The sequence below is a fragment of the Orycteropus afer genome, unplaced genomic scaffold, assembly GCF_000298275.1.
Source record: "Orycteropus afer afer isolate SDZICR_OR568_19922 unplaced genomic scaffold, OryAfe1.0 scaffold00136, whole genome shotgun sequence".
In the NCBI taxonomy this organism is placed as follows: domain Eukaryota; kingdom Metazoa; phylum Chordata; class Mammalia; order Tubulidentata; family Orycteropodidae; genus Orycteropus; species Orycteropus afer.
The window spans coordinates 2,400,050-2,420,650 of record NW_006921723.1 but is presented as its reverse complement, the minus strand read 5'-3'; the positions used below and the strand labels follow the sequence as shown (position 1 = coordinate 2,420,650).

Sequence of the window (20,601 nt, the reverse complement as noted above, 5' to 3'; positions counted from 1 at the left end):
CAGATGAGGACACTAAGGCTCAGAGGGCTGAGGGTGGGAGCCGGATGGCATCTGGGAGGTCAGGAGTGAGGAGTTGGGGGGAGGGGCAAGGTCCTCTCACCTCATCCCCTCCCCTGGCCCCAGGTGCTGGCCACCGATATGTCCAAACACATGAACCTGCTGGCTGACCTCAAGACCATGGTGGAGACCAAGAAGGTAGCCAGCCTCGGTGTCCTTCTGCTGGACAACTACTCCGACCGCATCCAGGTGCATGGCTTTGGGTGGGCTTGAGCAGTCACTCATTTAACTGCATTTATAAAGTGCCGACTGCGTGGACGTGCCAAGCATCGCGTGCCCGTGTCTTTGCCACTCTCCCTGCCCCCCCAGGTGTCAGTTTTCCCACCTGTAGGAAGGGTTGGCCACGGTACCAGGCTATAGGGAGAGGGATGCCAGGCCTGAGGGGGCAGCCAGCCTATGCCCTCCTGAGCCTCGGTCTCCCCAGGTCCTGCAGAACCTTGTGCACTGTGCTGACCTCAGCAACCCCACCAAGCCGCTGCCCCTGTACCGCCAGTGGACCGACCGCATTATGGCTGAGTTCTTCCAGCAGGGCGACCGGGAGCGTGAGATAGGCCTGGACATCAGCCCCATGTGCGACAAGCACACGGCCTCCGTGGAGAAGTCCCAGGTCCGAGGGCAAAGGCACCATGAAGTCAGGGTGGGGGAGCCCAGATGGGACAGAGAACATTTCCTGGAGGAGGGCTTATTTAAATAGGGTTTTGAAGGATGAGTGAGAATCGAGTTATAGCATTCTGGATGAAAGGAACAGCCAGGGCCGGGCCTGGAGGCTGAACTGGGTGGGTCTAGGGTCCATTGCAACTCACTCACTATGTACCCACCTTGCCCCTCACCACCCCCAGGTCGGTTTCATCGACTACATCGTCCACCCATTGTGGGAGACGTGGGCTGACCTGGTACACCCTGATGCCCAAGGCCTGCTGGACACACTGGAGGACAACCGCGAGTGGTATCAGAGCAGAATCCCTCGCAGCCCCCCAGCTCCCAGAAGCCCTCAGCGAGGCAGTCTTGACCCAGTGGGGCGGTTCCAGGTTGAGCTGACCCTGGAGGAGGCAGAAGAGGAGGAGGAGGAGGAAGTGCAGGCAGCATTGTGTGCGGAGGCCTTAAAGTTGGCTGCCACTGAGCTCCCATCCCCCAAGTCCAGCCTGGACCCCCAGATCCCCCAGCTGGACAACCGTCGGACTGTGCACAAGCCTTTCATGGACTGTGAGGACAAAGTGATGGCTGACTTTGGCACCTAAGAGCCCCTAGCAGGTGGACTTCTCTGGAGGAGGTCCTGGCCTCCTCTTCCTACCAATTGAGGGAAACAGCCAAGCGTTAGTTACAGGCAGGTGTTGGGGTAAAGTTGGAGACTCCTGGCTGGAGTCCACTCTGCATCCAGGCTCAGTTGAGAGCTGTCTCCTGCAGCGCCCCTGGGACCCCCCTCCTAGAAGCCATCCCTAGCACGGAGAGGGCGTTCCTGCCAGACGCCTCATCCAGCTTTTCCAGCAGTCACTCTTATGCCATGACCGTCACTTTATTCTTTATCAAATATTTACTAAGCACTTACTATGTATTATGTACCAGGCCTATGCCTGGTATGTGCCTCTGTGGTAGCAATATGTGTGTGTATGGGGAGAGGGAAGGCAGCTCTGAGGAGTAATATCCACCCCACCCCCCAGACAAGTGCCTTCCCCTCCTGCTCTGCCCAAGATAATCTGAAGGAGGGATTTGGGGCATGGAACATTCATCCAGGTCCAAGTCTGGCACTGCAGTGGGGAAGGGGATCATGACAGGTCCATGTGTCTTGCTCTCTGTGGCCCCCAAGTCCCACTGCTGCTGAGTCACCCACGCATTCTCTCTCTCTCTCTCTCTCTCTCTCTCTCTCTCCCTCGTAGAATAGGCACAAAAGCACAGAATTTCCCCCACACAGGTAACCCTTGGATTCCTGAGGCTGCCCTAGACCCCACCCAGGGGAGGAAGGCCTCGGAGGCTTTCTTGCAAGTCACAGCCACCCAGGCCTCAGTTTCTCTACCCATAGCCTGACTTTAATACTTAGATAAACTTAGCTTGGGGGTTGGTGACCCACTTGAAAAATCTTAGCAATATAGGTTATTGAGCGTTTTTCTGGGGTTACATCAACCATTCAGTTCATTGTTACTGTTGCTGTTCATTGCCATCAAGTCCGCAGCTGACACAATGGGCCCAGACCGTTGTCGTCTGTAGGGTGCACACTGGCTGATTTTCAGAAGTTGATTGCCAGGACTTTCTTCCTAGTCTACCTTAGTCTGGAAGCCCTGTAAAACCTGTTCAGCGTGCCAACAGTATGCAAGCCTCCCCTGACAGACTGTGGTGGCTGGGCATGAGGTGTGTTGGCTGGGAGCCGAACCCAGGTATGGAAGGTGAGAATTCTACCTCAGAACCACCACTACCCTCATTCAGGTTGTAGGACACCCTGTCATTCATAATTAGTCTTGTGCCCATTTCACGGTTGGTGAAACTGAGGCTGAGAGAAATTCCACCACCACCTCCAGCAAGTGCCTAAGGAGCTTTGGTGGTGTAGTGCCTGAGGCATTTGAGTGCTAACCAGAATGTTGGCAATTCAAACCCGCCAGCCATTCCACGGAAGGAAGATCTGGCAATCTACTTCCGTTAAGATTTACCGCCTTGGAAACCCAGTGGATGTCGCTATGAGTCGGGATGGACTCCGTTTGTTTTCTTTGGTTTATCAAGTCCCTGGTTGCCAGGCAGTAGGCAGCGGCGCCACCTAGTGGCGGGAGCGAGAAACGCAGCTGCGGTGACTTTGAAGGAGCGCAACCTCTGGGGTGGGCGGCTCAGACCCCGCTCCCTCGGACAAGAGCTTCATGGGGCAGCCTATCTAGCGGGGAGCAGGCGGGGCGGCTCTGTGATCAAGTAGTGGGTTCGATCCCCGTTTTCGGGGATCCATACACCACCCCAGTACCAGAAAATTTACAAGTGATACGAGTAATCGCAGCAGCCCCGGGCCTATTAGAGAACAGCGGCTTCATTTCTAATTGTTATAACCATGGGCCATTCATCGCCATTATAATTAATAATTCTCTTCCCCTCCCCCATCCCCTTTACCTCCAAAGAAATAAGCGTTCACTATAAAGATTTTGGAAATAACAGAAAAGTATAAAGCAGAAGATAAAACTCGGCTATAGATGGATTACGTTCAGCGTTTCTCTCTTTTTTTTCCCTCTACTCATTTATATGAACACTTATGTGTTTCCCTCCAATTTGGGGTACGGTTTCTCTCCTGCTGCGCCTTACAGACAGGCTTAGTTCCCTAGAGTTCCTGTAACAGAAAAACCACCAGCGGGTGGCTTTAGTGGACAGATATTTATTTTCTCACTGGTCAGGAGGCTAGAAATGTGAATTCAGGGCGAGGGCTCTGGGGCAAGGTCCTTGTCTCAGCGTCTGCTCCTCGGTGCCTGGGCGAGCTCCGCGTGGCATCTGTCCTCCCCCATCGGTGCTTCCTCGCTTTGGTGCCTAATCTGCCCCTTTTGTATCTCAAAAAGTGATTGATTTAAAACACACCCTACACGGATGGTCTCATTAACATAACAAAGAAACCCCTGTTCCCCAGTGGGATTATATCCAAGGATATTCAAACCAAAACCAAATCCTTTACCATCAGTAGATTCCAACTCACTGTGAACACATATTGGTTTGCAAGTAAAGGAGGTGGAGGGCGGAGAGAAAGAGAGAAGGAACATTCTAAATAGAAACCTGTCTCTGGCTTTTCAAGAGTTTTGGAGGAGACATGCTGTGATCTCCAGAGGCCTGAGCCAGGTGTGTCTGGTCCAAGCAGCCTCCAGGGGACGGCCTTTAACCTCCCTGTTGCCGTGGCTGTCGGTTGCTGCAGAGTCAATTCCGACCCCTGGCGACCCCGTGTGTGCAGAGTACAACTGTGAGCTTTTGAAAGCCGGTCTCCAGACCTTTCTTCCAAGGTGCCTCTGGGTGAATTTGAACTGCTGATTCACAGAGAACCTTCCTTGGGTTTCCCAGGTGGGTATCTCTATGGAAGTAGATTGCTCAGTCTTCCTTCCGAGGAGTGGTTGGTGGGTTTGAACCGCCAGCCTACTGATTAGCAGTCAAATGTCTTAGGCACTGCACTACCAGAGCTCCCTTTGTTTTGTATTTATTTTTGGTTTAACCTTTTGGTTCATAGTCCAGCACTTAACCATTTGTGCCACCAAGGGATTCCTAACCTCCCTGAGCCTGCCTCATTTCATGAGTAAAACGCCCTCAACTATCGAATAATCGCACAACAGTTAATATTTGAAGAGGGCTTGTCCCACGTCCAGGATGTGAAATGCAAATAAAGTCCTTTTTCTTATCCCCATTTTACATATGTAGAAACTGAGGCCCACAGGGATGGGGTGAAGCCACTTACAGGCCCCAGCTCCCTCATTTTCTCCTCCTTGGGGCCCAGCACAATTCATGTCTTTGTGGCCTCACCCAGACCCAGAGAAGGGGAGGAGAATGTTCTGAAGGCCCCTCTCTCTTGCCACGTCTCTGTTTGCTCTCTATTAAGGGGGAAAAAGTTACCAATCTTGCTTCCCCCACAGAACCGGAGAGGGGGCTCTTTGGAGATAAACCAAACCCAACTCACTGCTATCAAGTCAATTCTAACTCATAGCGACCTCCATTGGGTTTCCAAGGCTACAAAATTTTACGGAAGCAGACTTCCTCATCTTTCTTTCACAGAATTGCCCAGTTTTCCTTCTGAGGAATGGCTGGTGGGTTTGAACCACTAGCCTTCTGGTTAGCAGTCAAATGCCTTAGGCACTATGCCAAAGGAAGAGCTTATTAAGGGAGTTCTTGCCTCAGGGTCTTTGCATAGGCTGTTCCCTCTGTGTAGAGCACTGTTCCCCTAGGTCCTCCCATGTCTGGTTCCTCCTCCTTCAGGCGGAGTCCAAATGCCCAAATGTCACTTCTTCAGAAAGGTCCTTCCTGAGCTGCCCAGCCAAAGTCACCTTCCCTCCAATCATTCACTCACTCAATCGTTCATTCACTGTCATACACCATAACAGCACTGGGGACTCCAGTTCCTGCCTTTTGAATCTCAGAGATGGTAATTGGCAAATAAGTCAACATAATTTCTGATGGGAATGCATCAGGAGAGAGAAGAATGATCATGTGATAGGTGGTGACAGGATGAACGCAGAGCCTCCTGGAGGAGGTGACATTTGATCAGAGACCCAAAGAAGGAGAGGGAGGCAGGCCTGGGGAGAGCTGAGACAACAGCTCTAGGCAGAGGGAACAGGCCTGTCACAGCCCCAAGGAACAAATGCACCAGGAACAGCAAGGCACAGTCTGTGGGGAGACAGAGGCATGGAGCCTGGGCCACCAGGAAGAGTCAGGATTTTATTCTGAGCAGGGCAGCAGTCAAGATATCAGATGACGTATAGCTTTGGGCAAATCTGCTGCAAAAGACCTCTTTCAGGTGCTGAAGAGCAAAGATATCTCCTTGAAGACTAAGGTGTGCCTGACACAAGCCATGGTATTTTCAATCGCCTCCATGCATGTGAGAGCTGGACAATGAATACGGAAGACTTGATGCTTTTGAGTTGTGGTGTTGGCGAAGAATGCTGAAAGTACCATGGACTGCTAAAAGAACTAACAAATCTGTCCCAGAGGAAGTGCAGCTGGAATGGTCTTTGGAAGCGAGAATGGCCAGACTTCGTCTCACCTACTTTGGTCATGTGGTCAGAAGGGACCATTCCCTGGAGAAGGATATCATGCTTGGTAGGGTGGAGGGGAAACGAAGAAGGGGAAGGCCCTCAACGAGATGGACAGACACAGTGGCTACAACGATGGCAAGGATTGTGGAGCTGGCACAGGACCAGGCAGTGTTTCATTCTGCCCTGTATAGGGTGGCTATGAGTCGGAGACAACTCAACGGCACCTAACAACAACAACAACAGGTCAGGGCCTAAGGAGCTCTGGTGATGCTGTGGCTAAAGCATTGGGCTGTTAACCAAAACGTTGGTGGTTCAAACCCACCAGCTGCTCCATGGGAGAAAGATGAGGCAATCTGCTTCCCTAAAGATTACAGCCTTGAAAACTCTACGGGACGGTTCTTCTCTATCTTAGAGGGTCACTGTGAGTCTGGATCGACACAATGGTAGTGGGTTTGGTTTGGTTTGATTTAGAGCAGAACCTAGGAGGGTTTGGGACCCGGAGGCCCAGCTCTTTCTCCCACTCCAGCTCTGCTTTCTGTCACACAGAGGACACCCCTCCTCCAACTCAACCATCCCTAGTTCCAGAGCCTCAGGCCTTGCTTTCTTTTTATTTTAAAATAAAAGATCGTCAGTGCAGAAACCAAAAAACAAAAAGCAAGTCAATTCTGATGCGCGCAGAGTAGAAGTGTGCTCCATAGAGCTTCTTGCCTGTCATCATCATGGAAGTGGATCACCAGGCCTTTCTTCTGAGCTGCTGCTGGGTGGGATGTTAGAAGCTGGTGCAAATTCTGGGCGACTACATCCCACAATAAAACCAGAGGGTATTTCTGAGCACCAATCAATGGAAAAACCTAAAGCAGCCTGCTGTCTCTGTTTAGGGGAGCCAAGTGGCCTCCAGGCTGGCTGCCCACGTTCCCTGCTACGGGGTGCAAGTGGGGTCATGGTGTATGGAGCCCCACCCAAAGGCAAGTATTTGATCTTTGGTTTCAGGTAGGGGAGAAGAGGGAGAGAATGAGGCTGGGTCTGTTTTTATGTTTTTCTGAATCCTTTCAGTTCTCCGCAGTCTGTTTGTGATATGTTTATGGTTTGAATGGGGGCTGTTGTTAGATGCCAGTGGAATGGGTTCCCATTCATAGCCACACTGTGTACAACAGAAGGAAACCCTGCGGGCCCTGCGCCATCCTCGCAACCATTGCTGTTCGAGCCCAATTGTTGCAGCCACTGTGTCAATCCATCTCTTAGAGTTTCTTCTTTTGCATTGAGCCCTACTTTACCGAGCACGGTGTCCTTCAACTGGACACTTCTGATAACATGAGGAAAGTTTGTGAGAGGAAGTTTCACCATCCCCGAATGGGGGAAGGGGCTGAAATGTGAACCTGGGGGGAAAAGTTTTCCCAAATTCAGTGAGGATGGGGTAGGGGGACGTCCCGGCACTTCCAGGGCAGGAGGAACAGCACTCGAGGAGCCCAGCCCCGCAAAGTGTAGTTATTCTGGTCTCTCAGCGTCTCTGCAGCTGCGGAGATTTTTAGAAACAGGACGAGCCCCCCTCCCCCCTCCTGAGGGGGAATAGGGGATCAGATCAGGACACTCGCGGGGTCATTCTTCCCCTGTTGGGTAGAGGGCCCGAATTAGAGACTCAGAATGGAGGCCAGCGTCTCAGGCTCCCTTTCCCCAAAACTGACGTTTTTGTCAAGATTTCGGGGGATGATTGAGCTTCATTGGTGGAGCATCTTAGCCGTTAAAGTCTCATTTCTCTGCTCTTGTTTCTCCAGGATGAAGCGGGGAGGGTCTCTCCTAGTCCTGTTTAAAAAACAAACAAACAACAACAACAAAAACGTGAACCAGGAAGCCAGGGAGGAGGTTTTCCGTTTCTCACAGCCTCCTTGTCTTTATTGTTGGGTCTTTTAACCAGAGGAATGTAGGACTGGAGGCCTTGCTCACCCTCTCCCCTCTTTTCCCGGTCTTATATCTCAGGCTCTGGAGGTTTAAGGGACAGGCCGTTTTACTGCCCCTGTTACCACTTTTCTTGAAATTTTTTTCCTCAGTAATGGGGAGCAGGGATGAGGGTGATTCTCGAAGCACCCAAAGCCTCTTTGTTTTGTCCCCGGGGATGGGGGGGTGGCTCTCGTAACCTCTATTTTTTCTTCTTTCTAGCCTCAGAAACGGTGAAAGGTGGACCCGCTACAAGTCCCTCCCCATTTGGGGTTTTATACTGAGGAACTGACATTTATTTCCCGTATTTCTTCTTCTGTATTTATTTTGAACTTCATAAATTGGAGGAGGCACAGAGTTATCTCTCGGGCCCTAGCTCCTCTTTTCTGAAATTGGGAGTACGGGAGTTTAACAAGAGGTCGCAGAGCTCCTGGTAGGGCGGGGGTAGCGGGGCTCCAGCAGCCCAGGTGGGCGCGGGCAGAGAAGGGGCAGCTGGGTTAATGCCAGGGTTCCGCAAAGGCCTTACACGCTCAGGCCTTCAACCGCCCAGAAGCCTCTATTGGACAGTAGGAGGGAGGCGGCGCTCTCTTATTGGTCAAAAGTTCGTCGCTCAATTGCATAAGCCCGTGAGAGAGCGCCAATCAGCCCCGCCTCCTTGGTATTGACAAGAGACGGAGTCCGCAGGAGCCTTTTGCCTGCTTGCATCGCCCCTTGAACCCCGCCCCCGCACACTATTGGGTGGAAATCCTGGGGCCCGTCCCATCCACGTGTCAATCTGAGTCGGAGCTCCGCCCCTCCTGTCTCTGTGTGCGTCACAGCGGGCCGGATCTCCATGCGCGGCCCCGCCCCTGGGTGGTGTCAGGGCCGTATCTGCATGCAAGGCCCCGCCCCACTCTTTGCAGGACGTCACCGCGGACTGCAGGGGCCTGAGACGCCGCGACCGCCGCTGCCGCGCAGCCCCACATCAGCGCACGGGGGACACCGTCCGCCGCAGCCAAAAAAGTCGCCGCTGCTAGAGTTGCCACCGTATCGGTGCAGGGCAAGGTGAGCTCCCGGACGGCCCTGTGCACTCCTTCCTGCTCTGCACACCTGCGTAACCTTCATTTGACTGATGAGCCGGCGGGATGGGGGTCGAGGTTGGAGGAGCTTAAAAGGGGACGGATGCTTCAGTCTAGGCCTGGGGAGAGGATGGGGCTGGGCACCCCGACGTGTGATCTTCACCTGCCCCCCCAGCTCTGCGGCGGAGGGGGAGGGGAGGCGGGTGCCGCGCGGGAGGTGTGCGCGCGAGAAGCTCTGCGTGCGCGTGCGCGTGGTGTGTACACGCGTGTGCGCCCTGCCTGTGCCGGTGGGACTGTGTCCCCTTGTGTGTGTACCTGGGTATGCTCCTGTGTCCCTGTGGGGGTCTGGGGTCAAGTGCGTTCGTGCAGTACGCGTGTGGAGGGAGACGCGTGCATGCACTGTGCGTGTGCGTGCATGGCCATGTCACACGGGGCTGCGTGTCCCGTATCACACGGGGTGACGTGTACATTCCTACCGGAGTGAGGGGCGTCGTTTGCTCGAGTGGGTTTGCACATATATATTCGAGTTGATCTGCAGACTGGTGCCTGCAGCTGCGTCTTGTGCACCTGAGTGTTTGCACACCTCTGCTGTTGTGCGTATGTCCAGCTGTGTGCACGTGAGTGTGTGACGCCCCGCCCCCATCACGTGATACAGCTGCCTCAGCCTTTGCACTCCACACATGGGGGTTGGAGGAAGGGGTTGCAGACGCGTCCCTGCGGTGGTGTACGTGTACTCGCGTGTGCACGTGCGCCGCGCAGCTCCTCTCTGAGGGCCCTGAATGATTGATGGGGGCGGGGCCAGCCGCAGTCACACCTTGAGTCGCAGCGGCTTGGTTTAGGGTTACAGCGGGACCTGGGGCACAGGTCTGTTGGAGGGGGCTGCAGGGTGACCCCTGTCCCTGTGTGTTTCTCTGAGCTCTTCCTCTGGAACCTCCTGCCTTTCAAGGTCATGAGCTGCTCTGAACCTTGGGCACTGCCGCTAGTGCTGGGGATCGTAATGGGATGAGGGTGTTCTCTCCATGCCTGTTCCTCTCTGGGGCTCTCTCCATCCTGGGCTCAACCTTAAGGGCTGGAGGGAGCACCCTTTATGCTTGCCTCCACTCCACACCCCCAGATGGCGTCTGCCACAGACTCGCGTTATGGGCAGAAGGAATCCTCAGACCAGAACTTTGACTACATGTTCAAGATCCTCATCATCGGCAACAGCAGCGTGGGCAAGACGTCCTTCCTGTTCCGCTATGCTGACGACTCTTTCACGCCTGCCTTTGTCAGCACCGTGGGCATTGACTTCAAGGTCAAGACCATCTACCGCAACGACAAGAGGATCAAGCTACAGATCTGGGTGCGTCTGGGGTGGCTAGGCAGCTGCGTTCCTGTCCACGCCCCAAAACACAGCCCTAGCTCTCCAGGCTGAATTAATTCATTCACACACTGGCCATTTATCAGGCGACTGCTGTGTCCTAGGGGTTGGAGATTCAGGAGAGAGCACCCCAGCCCCTCATCACTCCCTGGGACAGGTGCAGGTGATTCCCCCAGGTTCTCCTAGGCTCTTTCTTCCTTCCTCCTCCCCTCATGAAGACCAGAAAACCAAACCAAATCCATCCACTGCCATTGAGTGGATTCTAACTCAGAGCAACCCCCATTGGGTTTCTAAGGCTGTAAATCTTCATGGAAGTGGTTTGCCTCATCTTCCTCCCCCAGAGCAGCTGGTGGGTTTGAACCACTGACCCTCTGGTTAGCAGCCAAATGTCTTACCCACTACGCCACCAGAGCTCCTTATGAAGGCCAGAGGAGGCTGTAAATCCTAAATCAGAATCATCCTTCCTTGTGCTGGTAGTGCCAGAGACTTTGCTCAGGGTAAAACCCACACCCTCCTTTTGAGTGGTGCAAGAGGTTTGTGATTGGCTAACCTAAAGGTTAGTAGTTCAGACTCACCTAGGAGCACTGTGGAAGGCCTGGAGATCTGCTTCTGTGACGATTACAGCCAAGAAAACCCTCTGGAAAAATTTCACCCAAACAGTAATAAGTTAAAAAAAAAAATCAACAACAAAAAAAAACTTTGGAGTAGCTCTACTTTATAACACCTGGGGTTGTCATGGTAGAATTAACTTGATGGCAACAAGTCCCTTGGCCTAAGCCTCTGCCCAGCCACCCCTACCTCCTCCTCCTTCACCTCTTCCTCCCTCTTCCTCAAATGCAAAGGCATGGTGCTACCTCAGGGCCTTGGCACAGGCTCTGCTCTTCCGCTAGGGTCCTCTTCCCCCTGGTACCTACATGGCTCCTCCCTTACCTCCTTCGGGCTTTTAAACTGTGCTCCCCCTAACATTCCTACCCTTCTCTGGCTTTCATTTCACCTCAGCCCTTGTTTTGTTACCCTCCCACATAAGATATAATGTCTTTCTTTTATGTGTTTACTATCTGTTTACCACACCGGGCTCTCAGCTCCACAGGGATGGGGATTTTTGTCTCTAGCATCCAGCACAGGACAAGGCACACAGCTGAATGAAGAGGGACATTTGTTGAGTAGCTTCTGCAGGTCATGTGACTCTGTACTAGTTTTCTGGTCTCTCACTGACCCACTGTGCTCCTGGCCAAGCCCTTACCCTTCTCTGTGCCTTGAGGCGTCTGGACTGGATGATCTCAGAGCTCATTTTCCTTTCAAGGGGGTTATGTGTGGGTTTTATCTGACCCTCTGTCTCTTCCTCTCCAGGACACAGCAGGACAGGAGCGGTACCGGACCATCACCACAGCATACTACCGGGGTGCCATGGGCTTTATTCTCATGTATGACATCACCAACGAGGAGTCCTTCAATGCCGTGCAGGACTGGTGAGCTCTGGTACCACCCCCTTTCAGACTGTGCCCCAAGCCAGGTTTGGCACATGGCCCAGGGCACAGGCAAAAATGAGGGAGGTATATAAACAATGACAATATTGGGTTTCCAAACCTGCTGGCAATCTATAATCTTTAAAACAGTGTGATGCCAGCTCAGAATAATGGGAAAAAATGATTTCATATGGAAAAATGAAACTGTAAACAAACAGAACAAAAATCTAGGAGTGTGGAGAACTATAAGGATAATTTGCATAGGTTAAAGGTTATAAACCTGTAGATTTTCTGTCCAGAAATCATGGTAATTTAAAAAATTTCTGTATTTGCTAGGGAGGGTGTAATGATTCCCTCTGTAGGATGGGGGCCTGGAAAGGTTGGGGAGGGCTCCAAGAGCAGGGAACCATGGGAACAAGACCCAGAGGGAGGGAAGACTGGATGAGGAGAGGCCTCACTCTTGGGGGTGCAGGAGACTGGGGGTCCCAGGAGCGACTCTTGGGGGATGAGGCAGTAGTGATGGATAAGGAGAATATTCTTGGCAGAGGGGACAGCAGCCAGGACACAGGCTGTAAAGTGGGGCCACACCTGGCATGCTCAAAGAATACTGGGACAATAAGGTCCCTGGAAGGAGCACTGGGGGTGGCACAGTAGTTAAGCACTCAGCTGCTAACGGAAAGGTTGCAGTTTGAACCCACCAGCCACTCTGTAGGAGAAAGATGTGAAGACTGCAATAGAGCCTTGGAAACCCTATGGGGCAGTTCTACTATGTCCTATAGGGTCTCTGTCAGTTGGAATCGACTTGGCAGTAATGGGTTTAAGGTCCCCGGGTAGTGCAAGCAGTTTTTAGTCATGGCATACTTAAAGGTTGGCGGATCAAACCCACCCAACGGCACCATGGAAGAAAGGCCTGGCAGTCTGTTTCCATAAAGATTACAGCCAAGAAAGCCCCATGGAGCAGTTTTATTCTGTAACATATGGGGTTGTTATAAGCTAGAATTGACTTCATGGCACTGGGGGTTTTTTGGTGGCTAGAGTAGGGTGAGCAACAAACAGGGAGATGGAAGGAGAATGTGGGGGCAGCAGTGGGACCAACCAGGTGAGCCTCAAGGGTCTTTTCCCTAGGACAAGGGGACTGCTCTGAGCTGATGTGTGGGGGCTCAGATGCTCCAAGACCCTAGTCTGCCTCTGTTGCTGCCTCCTCCAGGTCGACCCAGATCAAGACCTATTCGTGGGACAATGCACAGGTGCTGCTGGTGGGGAACAAGTGTGACATGGAGGACGAACGAGTGGTGTCATCAGAGCGTGGCCGGCAGCTGGCTGACCACCTCGGTGAGTGCCTTGCAGGGCTGGAGACATACAAAGCCAGGAGCAGGACACTAAGGCCCTGGAGGGGAAAGGACATGCACAGCGTCCCACAGCAAAGTCCTAAAAGGGCCTCGATCAGAATCCAGGCAATTCACAATTTAAGCAAACTGGTGACTGCTAACCAGAAGGTTGGCGGTTCAAACCCACCAGCCACTCCGTGGAAGGAAGATGGGGCAATCTACTTCCATAAAGATTTACCACCTTGGAAACCCAATGGGGGTTGCTATGAGTTGGAATCGACTGGATGGCAGTGAGTTGTTTTGTTTTTTAATTTTTTTTGGTCTTGATTAAGGAGACATTTGGGGTGGGTTTTGATGCATTTGTGGTTCACTGTGCAGAAAGTCACCAAGTATTCTGATACTTTTACTGCCCAGCTTCATCCTAGGTGTTACTGGGCCCCTGAGAAGCCTCCAGCTTGTGGGGGTGAGGCTGGGATGGAAGAGCCCAGGCTGGAGGAGCCCTTAGAGGAAGCCAGGTTCTGCCTGGGCATAAGTAAGGCTTCCTGGAGGAGGGCTTTGGATCTGATGCTTAAAGGAAGGGCTTTTCAGGCAGAAGAAAGAGCCTGAGCAAAGGCACAGAGGTGGGAAAGGTCGTAATCTTTCTGGAACATAGTCATTGGAAGAATACAGGTCAGGCTGGCCACTCCAGCAGAGGAGGGGATGAGTTTGGGGAAGAAAGAATTAGGGGAGACTCAGGGTGGACCCAGCCAAGTGTTTCTTGCATGCAGGACTTGTCAGTGCCTTTAATGCCCTAGTTGGCCCTGTGACTATCCAGGTCCCTCCCTTCTCTTCCTTCGACCCCATTCTCTGGCAGTGGGGGGCTGAGGCCCTCTCCCAGGGTCTTCACTCCTTTCTTCCCCAACCCCACCAGGGTTTGAATTCTTTGAGGCAAGCGCCAAGGACAACATCAATGTGAAGCAGACCTTTGAGCGCCTGGTGGACGTCATTTGTGAGAAGATGTCTGAGTCACTAGACACGGCTGACCCCGCGGTCACGGGTGCCAAGCAGGGCCCACAGCTCACGGACCAGCAGGCCTCCCCGCACCAGGACTGCGCCTGCTGAGAGCCTCTGGGTCCCCTCCCTGGCCCCAACCCCTCACCCCCAGCCCCCACAGGCCACAGGTGTGAGACCCAGCCCTCTATTTATTTATTATCCTAGCTATTTATTTATTTACCGGAGATGTCCTGGGGGGCTCAGGCTCTCACCTGGCCTCCCCTGCGGCCCTGCCCAGTGGCCCCACACACCCTGTATATACACCTTGTCCCCTCCCTGCTCTGCCATGTTGTGGCCCCACGAACCTACTGCCTACCCTTCTCTCTAGACCCCACTTTTTTTTAAATTCACCTCCATTAACAGTTGTCAGCTGTGACGAAGGGCCTGATGACACCCCAGGACAAGCTGATTGGTGGTGGGGGCGGTGCAGCCTCACTAGCCCCCGGCTCGGACGTGGTGGAGATCACCATGAGGGTCTCAGTGCGGACCACGGGGGTCAGTGCCCAGCAACCCACCTCCACCTCCTCTTCCCCAAGGGGGCTGCTGCAGGTGTTCACCATCCTGGGACCCCCCCCCCACCAGACGTGTTCTGAAGTCATGAGTGTCAAAAATGCTCCCCCAGACCCTCCAAGAGATGTCATGAGAACCATCACACACAACCCAATAAAGTGGAATGGACAAGCAGTGTCCTGGTGCGCACCCACCACACCCTGGCTGGGTGGGGTGGGCCAGGAGAGTTCCAAATTCAGAGAGAATTTAATGGTATTTCTGGTCGTTGATCAAAGATGATAGCTGAGGGGACCCCGAGTCTAGCTGCAGGCCAGGCCCTGCTCTGAGGAGACAGGGGATGACCTGCCTTGGTCCCAGGGCCTGAGGGAGACCTGAGGCCAGCGGCCTGCTTGAAATGGGCCCCCCCACAGTGTGGAAGGGCTGATGCTCAGGAGTGGAGCATCCCAGTCAAGAGGCTCCTGGAGAGAAGAGCTGGGGCATGACTATCCATAGTTGTGGTTGGTTCCACAAGGAGACACAGGCCTGGCAACAGCAGCCCCGCACAGGCCCAGCAGTGGGAGTAGGGCTGGCCTTCCCAGGGGGCTAGTCCCGTCCCACCAGAGCGACATTCAGCTGGGGATCAGTGTTGACCTCTGATGGTGTCCCGCTGGCCGCTCAGTGAGCATGGGTGTCCGGGGCCAGAGTCGGGACACCAGGGCTGGAAGCTGTCCGTGTAGGAGTGCCGGTCATCGCACCACGCCTGCTTTATCGCTCCTGGCAGCCTCATGGAGCACCGTGCACCTGTCCTCCATCTGGAGTCAGCCCTGCTCCACAGCTGCCACAGGCACCTGGCCGAAGTCGCATCGACATCACACTGGTGGGAATGAACCTACCACACAGGAGGGCGCTGGGCCAGGACTCGGGGGCTTGGCCTGCTCACATGCTCACCCGGTACTTCAGGTAGGAGAGGTACGTGTCCCAGCCTAGGGTCACACCGTTGATGTAGGTGACCCGGAAATGGGAGGGCACGAAGAGGAAGTTCACCAGCTGCGCAGGGGGCCAAACGCACCAGTCAGCCTGCCAGGGAGAGGTGGGTGGTGAAGGGCGGGGCAACTTATGGGTGGAGCCAGGAGGGGGCAGGGTAAGGGTCAGAGCCAAGTCTGGGTAGTGAGGCTTGTCACATAAAGGGTGGGTGGGGCCTGACAGGTTACCCCACCTTGTAGAATTCCCAGAACTTGTCTCGAAGTTCCTGGCAGCTCTCATCCAGCGTCTGGCCTTCCAGCCAGCCTAGTCCTAGGAAGGAAACCAGGAAATGTGTGTCAAAGGCCAGGGAGGGCGATGGTGGAAGAGGTGGGCAGGGGAAGTGACGCCCAAGGGACCCCACGGAGAGTGTCTCAGGGAGGAGGAGCAAGACATTAACAGGCCCTAGTGGGAGCGCATTTGACTGCTAACCAGGAGGCTGGCAGTTCAAACCCACCAGCCACTCCTCAGAAGGAAGATTGGGCAATCTACTTCCCTAATGATACCGAAGGAGGGGTCGCTGTGAGTTGGATCTGACTAGAAGGCAGTGAGTCTGGGCTGGGCTGGTCTGGGCTGGTTAGTGAGACCAGCTGCTGAAATGAAGCCAAGGGGCATGGTGTTGTGGGGAGGGGCCAGGGGTGAGGAATGATCCAACAACCTGGAGGCTGGGGCTACAGAGCTGGGGGCCCCTCCTCCACTAGAGCCACTCTGGCTCCTCCACCTACCCGTAGTGCCCCCACCCCAGCCTTTGTCCTTTCCATCAGGTGTCAGGGCCTTTGCATGAACTGCTTACCCTGCCTGACCAAGCCCTCCAAGTCTCTGCTGAGTGTCCCCTCCTGTGGGAAGTCCTCCTGGGCTCCTCTCAGAGAACAGCACCAACCAATGCTGTCCTCACTGTCCTACACTCACAGTCCTCCTGGTTCCCTGAGGCCCAGACCAGATCTGTCCAGTCACCACTGTGACCAACTCCCCAGTCCAGGGCCACACACACAGGAAGCTCATCAGAAGAACACCTTGGTATCCTTCTTAACACAAAGCCGGCTCTGCTCCTCCCAGCCGATGAGGGACAAAGTCAAGGCTCACAGGGTGTATTGGACTGAACTGTGTCCCCAAGAAATATATACTGAAGTCCTGGCCCTTGTACCTGTGAACATGATCCTGTTTGGACATAGGGTTTTCTTCTGTTACGTTAATTAGGTCATACCAGTATAGGACGGGTCCTAAATCTGACCACTTCTGAGTTCAAAGAGCAGAAGAGACACAGAAACACACACAAGGAGGACCAACTACAAGCCCAGGATTACCCAGGATTGCCAGCAGCTATTAGAGTGGCACACACTGTTAAGGACTGGATTCCTAGCTGAAAGGCCTGGCCATCTGCTTCTGAAAAGGTCGCAGCCTTGAAAACCCTATGGAGCAGTCTACTTGGCACATGTAGGGTCACCATGTGTCAGAATGGACTGGACGGCAAGTAACAAGGAGCTGAAATAAATAAGGAAAGCCCTCTCCTAGAGCCATACCCTGACTTTCACCTTCCAGCCTCCCGAACTGAGAGAAAATAAATCTGTTCTTTACAGTCCCCCATTTGTGGTGTTTGTGCGGTTGCAGCCCTAGATAACTCAGACACGGAGCTCCTTACCTAAGAAGTACCAGACACCTAGCATGGGTGAGGCCACCAGCTGGTCTACCAGGACCTTCCTGAGGATGGTTGGGAGGCTGCGGAGGCCAGAGGCAGGGAGCAGGTGGTCAAGCCAGAGGTACCAGTAGTGCAGGAAGGGCCCCATGCTGCAGCCCATGGCAAACATGCTCGCTGAAGGGGAAGAGGGCAAGAGTCCATGCGTCAGGACCAGCAGATCCTCCAATTCAGACTCTCCTGGAGCCTCAGTTCCTCAGCCCCAAAACAGGAGAGCCCACCAGGCCTGTTCCAGGTGTTCTGTGTCTTCCCGCTCCATCCTGACCCCACCCGCTGCGAATGGGTTCTATCACTGGTGTGCTTTTCAGAGGAAACCGAGGCATAGTGGGTTGCAGAGTGCAGGGCCAGGGCAGGATGCCAGGCTGGCTGGGTCCAAAGCACCTCCCACAAAACGTCGGGCTGGTGCATGAGAGGCCTGCGCACGGGGGTGGGGTGGGGTGGATTGGGCCGTGCAAGTGCAAGGACCATGATTCGCTATGAGTGGAAATGGAGACAAGGGAATGGAAAGGCATGGAAACCCTGGGAATGGAAAGGTATGAAGACCCTGTGAATGGGAAGGAATGTAGACTATGGAATGGGAGGAGACCCCGGGGGTGGAAGGGGATGAGGACCCCAGAGATAGGAGGAGATTCCAGAGGTGGAAAGGAAGGAAATGCCGAGAAGAGAGAAGTAGAACCCGGGGGCTGGCGGAGAACGAGGACCTTGGGGGTGGGGAGGGATTCCGGGGAGAAGAGGGGATGAGGATCCCGGGGGTGGGAGTGGATGAAGTCCCTGGGAATTGGAAGGAACTGGGACGCTGGGGATGGGTGGGACGGAGACCCCGGGAATGGAAGGGCATGGAAACCTGGAGGGGAGGAGACTGCGGGGATGGGAGAGAACGAGGATCCCAGTGGTGCGAGGGGATGGAGATCCTTGGGGTAGGCAGAGCAGAGGCTGGGGAGGGGCTATCAGGGCCCAAGGTGCACATGGAGGTCAAGGGTCCGGCGTGAGACTGAGATCAAATGTGAGGAATCACGGCCAGCGGATGCAGTGCGGGGTTCTCCGAATATGAAGTCGAAGTCAGAGGCCCCAGGGGGTCAAGGGCCAGGAGGCCCGCCTGCTCACCAGAGCGCCGTGGGTCGAACCTCTGGCCTGGCCTAGCGCGGACCTCCCAGGACTGGCGCGCGCCGTCCCCGGCAGCCATTAACGCGCCGCAGCCCAGTGTGTTAGTGAGGAGCAGCGCCCGGCCCTGGAACAGGGGCTTCCCCACCGCCAATAAGCCGCGCATCCAGCGCCAGCCACCGGGCGCCATAGCCGCGCCAGACCCAGAAACCGGCAAGCTGTGCCGCGTCAGCCAATCGTGAGCCACTACTGTACCGGAATACCTGCTCCGTGCCAAGCTGCCTATCGCAGACTGTCTTTACCGTCCGCATGCCCCGCCCCAAGCAATGCTGACCAATAGACGGCAGCCTCCGACTACACTTTCCTCGCCCCGAGCCATATATTGGCCAATAAGCAACAGGCATGCCATCCCGGGGCCAATCGCTTACGAAGCCGTACTCCGCCTTCCCGCACCCTAGGACCAATCGTAAAGAAGCATGGTGCCATACTTCGCATGCCAATTGCTGGAGTTAAGGCTCGTTTTCCCGCCCCTTCCTTGGCCAGCCTATGGGAACCGTCGCCACATTTTGCAGCCCTACGCTGGCTAATCGAAGAAAGTAATCTGTCAAATCTTTCGCCCCCCGCGTTGTGATGGCCGAGTTTAGACAATTACTGCGTTCTCCTAGCCAGTTACCCTTCAGATTCTTCTGGAATCTGAAAGGGTTCAGCCGGAGACCACGATAGCTACTTGAGCGGGAGTCTAATTGCGCAAAACTAACGGGAATGGGGGATGGAAGCTTCAGTTCTGAAGCGCGTCAATCCAAATCTGCCCTAGTCCAGACGTTGACCTCAATGCTGACCTCAGCTGGGCTTCTGACTTAAGTTCCAGAATGTGCTAGGGGAAAAAGATGCCAGATTCAAACATAGAGACCCTTTTATTAAGCCTTAAATAGAACAAAATAGAACTGGCTGAAGGAAATCGTCTACATGCAGTACAGAAGCCGGTGGAGTCCACTGAATCAGAGCTATGGTTTTCATATATATGACAGAAAAGTGCAGCCAGAGTGCTCCTTAGAAAGCGAGAATGGCCAGACTTCATCTCTTGTAATTTGGTCATGTTATCAGAAGGATATTGTGCTTGGTAGAGGGTCCGCAAAAAAGAGGAAGACCCTCAAGGAGATGGATTGACAGAGCTGCTTCAGGGATGGGTTCAAGCATAGCAGCAATTGTGAGGATGGCGCAGGACCGGCCAGTGTTTTGTACATGCGGTTGCTATGAACCCAAACCAACTCAAAGGTGCCAACCAACAACAGCAACATAGAAAACAAAGGACATCATCGCAAGATCAAGATTGGTGGCAGGTCAATCCATCACTTGCCGGTAGAACTATAGGAGGAAGAGGAAGGGCCATGACTGCAGGTTGAAAAAGGTTACAAATTGGTTTTGGGGTTTTCCATGCTGTGGTTGGAGGATGACTCATGATCATGCGGCCCTGAGTCATAGTCACCAGGACCCCAACTTTAAATTAAATAAAGACCAAACCCACTGCCATCGATTCTGACTGGTAGAGACACTATAGTACAGATTAGAACTGTCCTATAGGGTTTCCAAGGCTTTAAATCTTTACAGAAGCAGACTGCCTCACCTTTCTCCCATGGAGAAGCTCTCCACCGACCTTTTGGTTACCAGCTGAATGCTTTAACCATTGTGCCATACCATGTGGTTGTTTTCTGAGAAATCATAAAGGAGAGGCTCAGGCAGTTTCCCTAGTTCTTTGTGTAAGCCTGAGAGCAAACCGCCCTCTCTGGGCTGTCCCAGACTAACTTTAGCATAGCTACAGTTGCTGGTTTAAAGGTCACCAAGCATTGAAGAATTAACATAAAAAATCCAAATGCCTCTGAACTTGTGTCAAGACTCAAAATGCAATCAGGGCTCCTGCTGTAGGTTGCAACCTCCCACAGCCCACATGCTTTAGAATTTAAGGTCTAATGAAAGAATAATTAGAACATTAGGCACCATTACATGTATTAACTCATTTCACAGCAGCTTTATGATGCTGCATGGAGCTCTGGTGGCATATTGGGTAAGGCATTTGGCTGCTAACAAAAAGGTCAGCAGTTCAAACCCACCAGCTGCTCCACGGGAGGAAGATGAGGCAATCTAGTTCTGTAAGGATTTAGTCTTGGAAACCCAGTGGGGGTTGTTATGAATCGGAATCCACTCGATGGCAATGGGTTTTTTTTTTTTTTTTTTTTTTTGATGCTGCAGGAACTCTTACATCCTCATTCATCTCTTACATTCATGTAGGGAAAATGTTCCAGTAGAAGACTCTGGAAGGAGTTGCAGACTACAGCTCACGGACCAAATCAGGGCAAAGCCTGTTTTTGTGAGGTCTGCAT

At 53.5% G+C, this 20,601-nt stretch overlaps 3 protein-coding genes across 3 annotated transcripts in view; 2 read left to right on the top strand and 1 right to left on the bottom strand.

Moving 5' to 3' along the window:
• PDE4C (phosphodiesterase 4C) overlaps nucleotides 1-1,295 on the top strand; it is an 8,920-nt gene extending 7,625 nt beyond the window's left edge. The window contains exons 13-15 of the mRNA XM_007945469.1: nucleotides 124-246; nucleotides 482-664; nucleotides 897-1,295. Of these exons, the coding sequence (XP_007943660.1) occupies nucleotides 124-246; nucleotides 482-664; nucleotides 897-1,295 (705 nt within the window). The remainder of the gene's footprint in view (nucleotides 1-123; nucleotides 247-481; nucleotides 665-896) is intronic.
• An 8,553-nt stretch (nucleotides 1,296-9,848) lies between these two features.
• Nucleotides 9,849-13,989, top strand: RAB3A (RAB3A, member RAS oncogene family). The gene is made up of 4 exons (XM_007945357.2): nucleotides 9,849-10,076; nucleotides 11,445-11,563; nucleotides 12,768-12,892; nucleotides 13,799-13,989. The coding sequence occupies exons 1-4, from the start codon at nucleotides 9,849-9,851 to the stop codon at nucleotides 13,987-13,989; spliced, it is 663 nt and encodes a 220-aa protein (XP_007943548.1).
• Nucleotides 13,990-15,227: 1,238 nt separating this feature from the next.
• Nucleotides 15,228-18,413, bottom strand: MPV17L2 (MPV17 mitochondrial inner membrane protein like 2). Its single transcript, XM_042781608.1, has 5 exons — nucleotides 18,227-18,413; nucleotides 17,069-17,239; nucleotides 15,626-15,702; nucleotides 15,358-15,486; nucleotides 15,228-15,257 (listed from the first exon to the last, which is right to left on the bottom strand). Exons 1-5 carry the CDS (start codon nucleotides 18,411-18,413, stop codon nucleotides 15,228-15,230), a joined length of 594 nt encoding a protein of 197 aa, XP_042637542.1.
• Nucleotides 18,414-20,601: the final 2,188 nt, after the last annotated feature.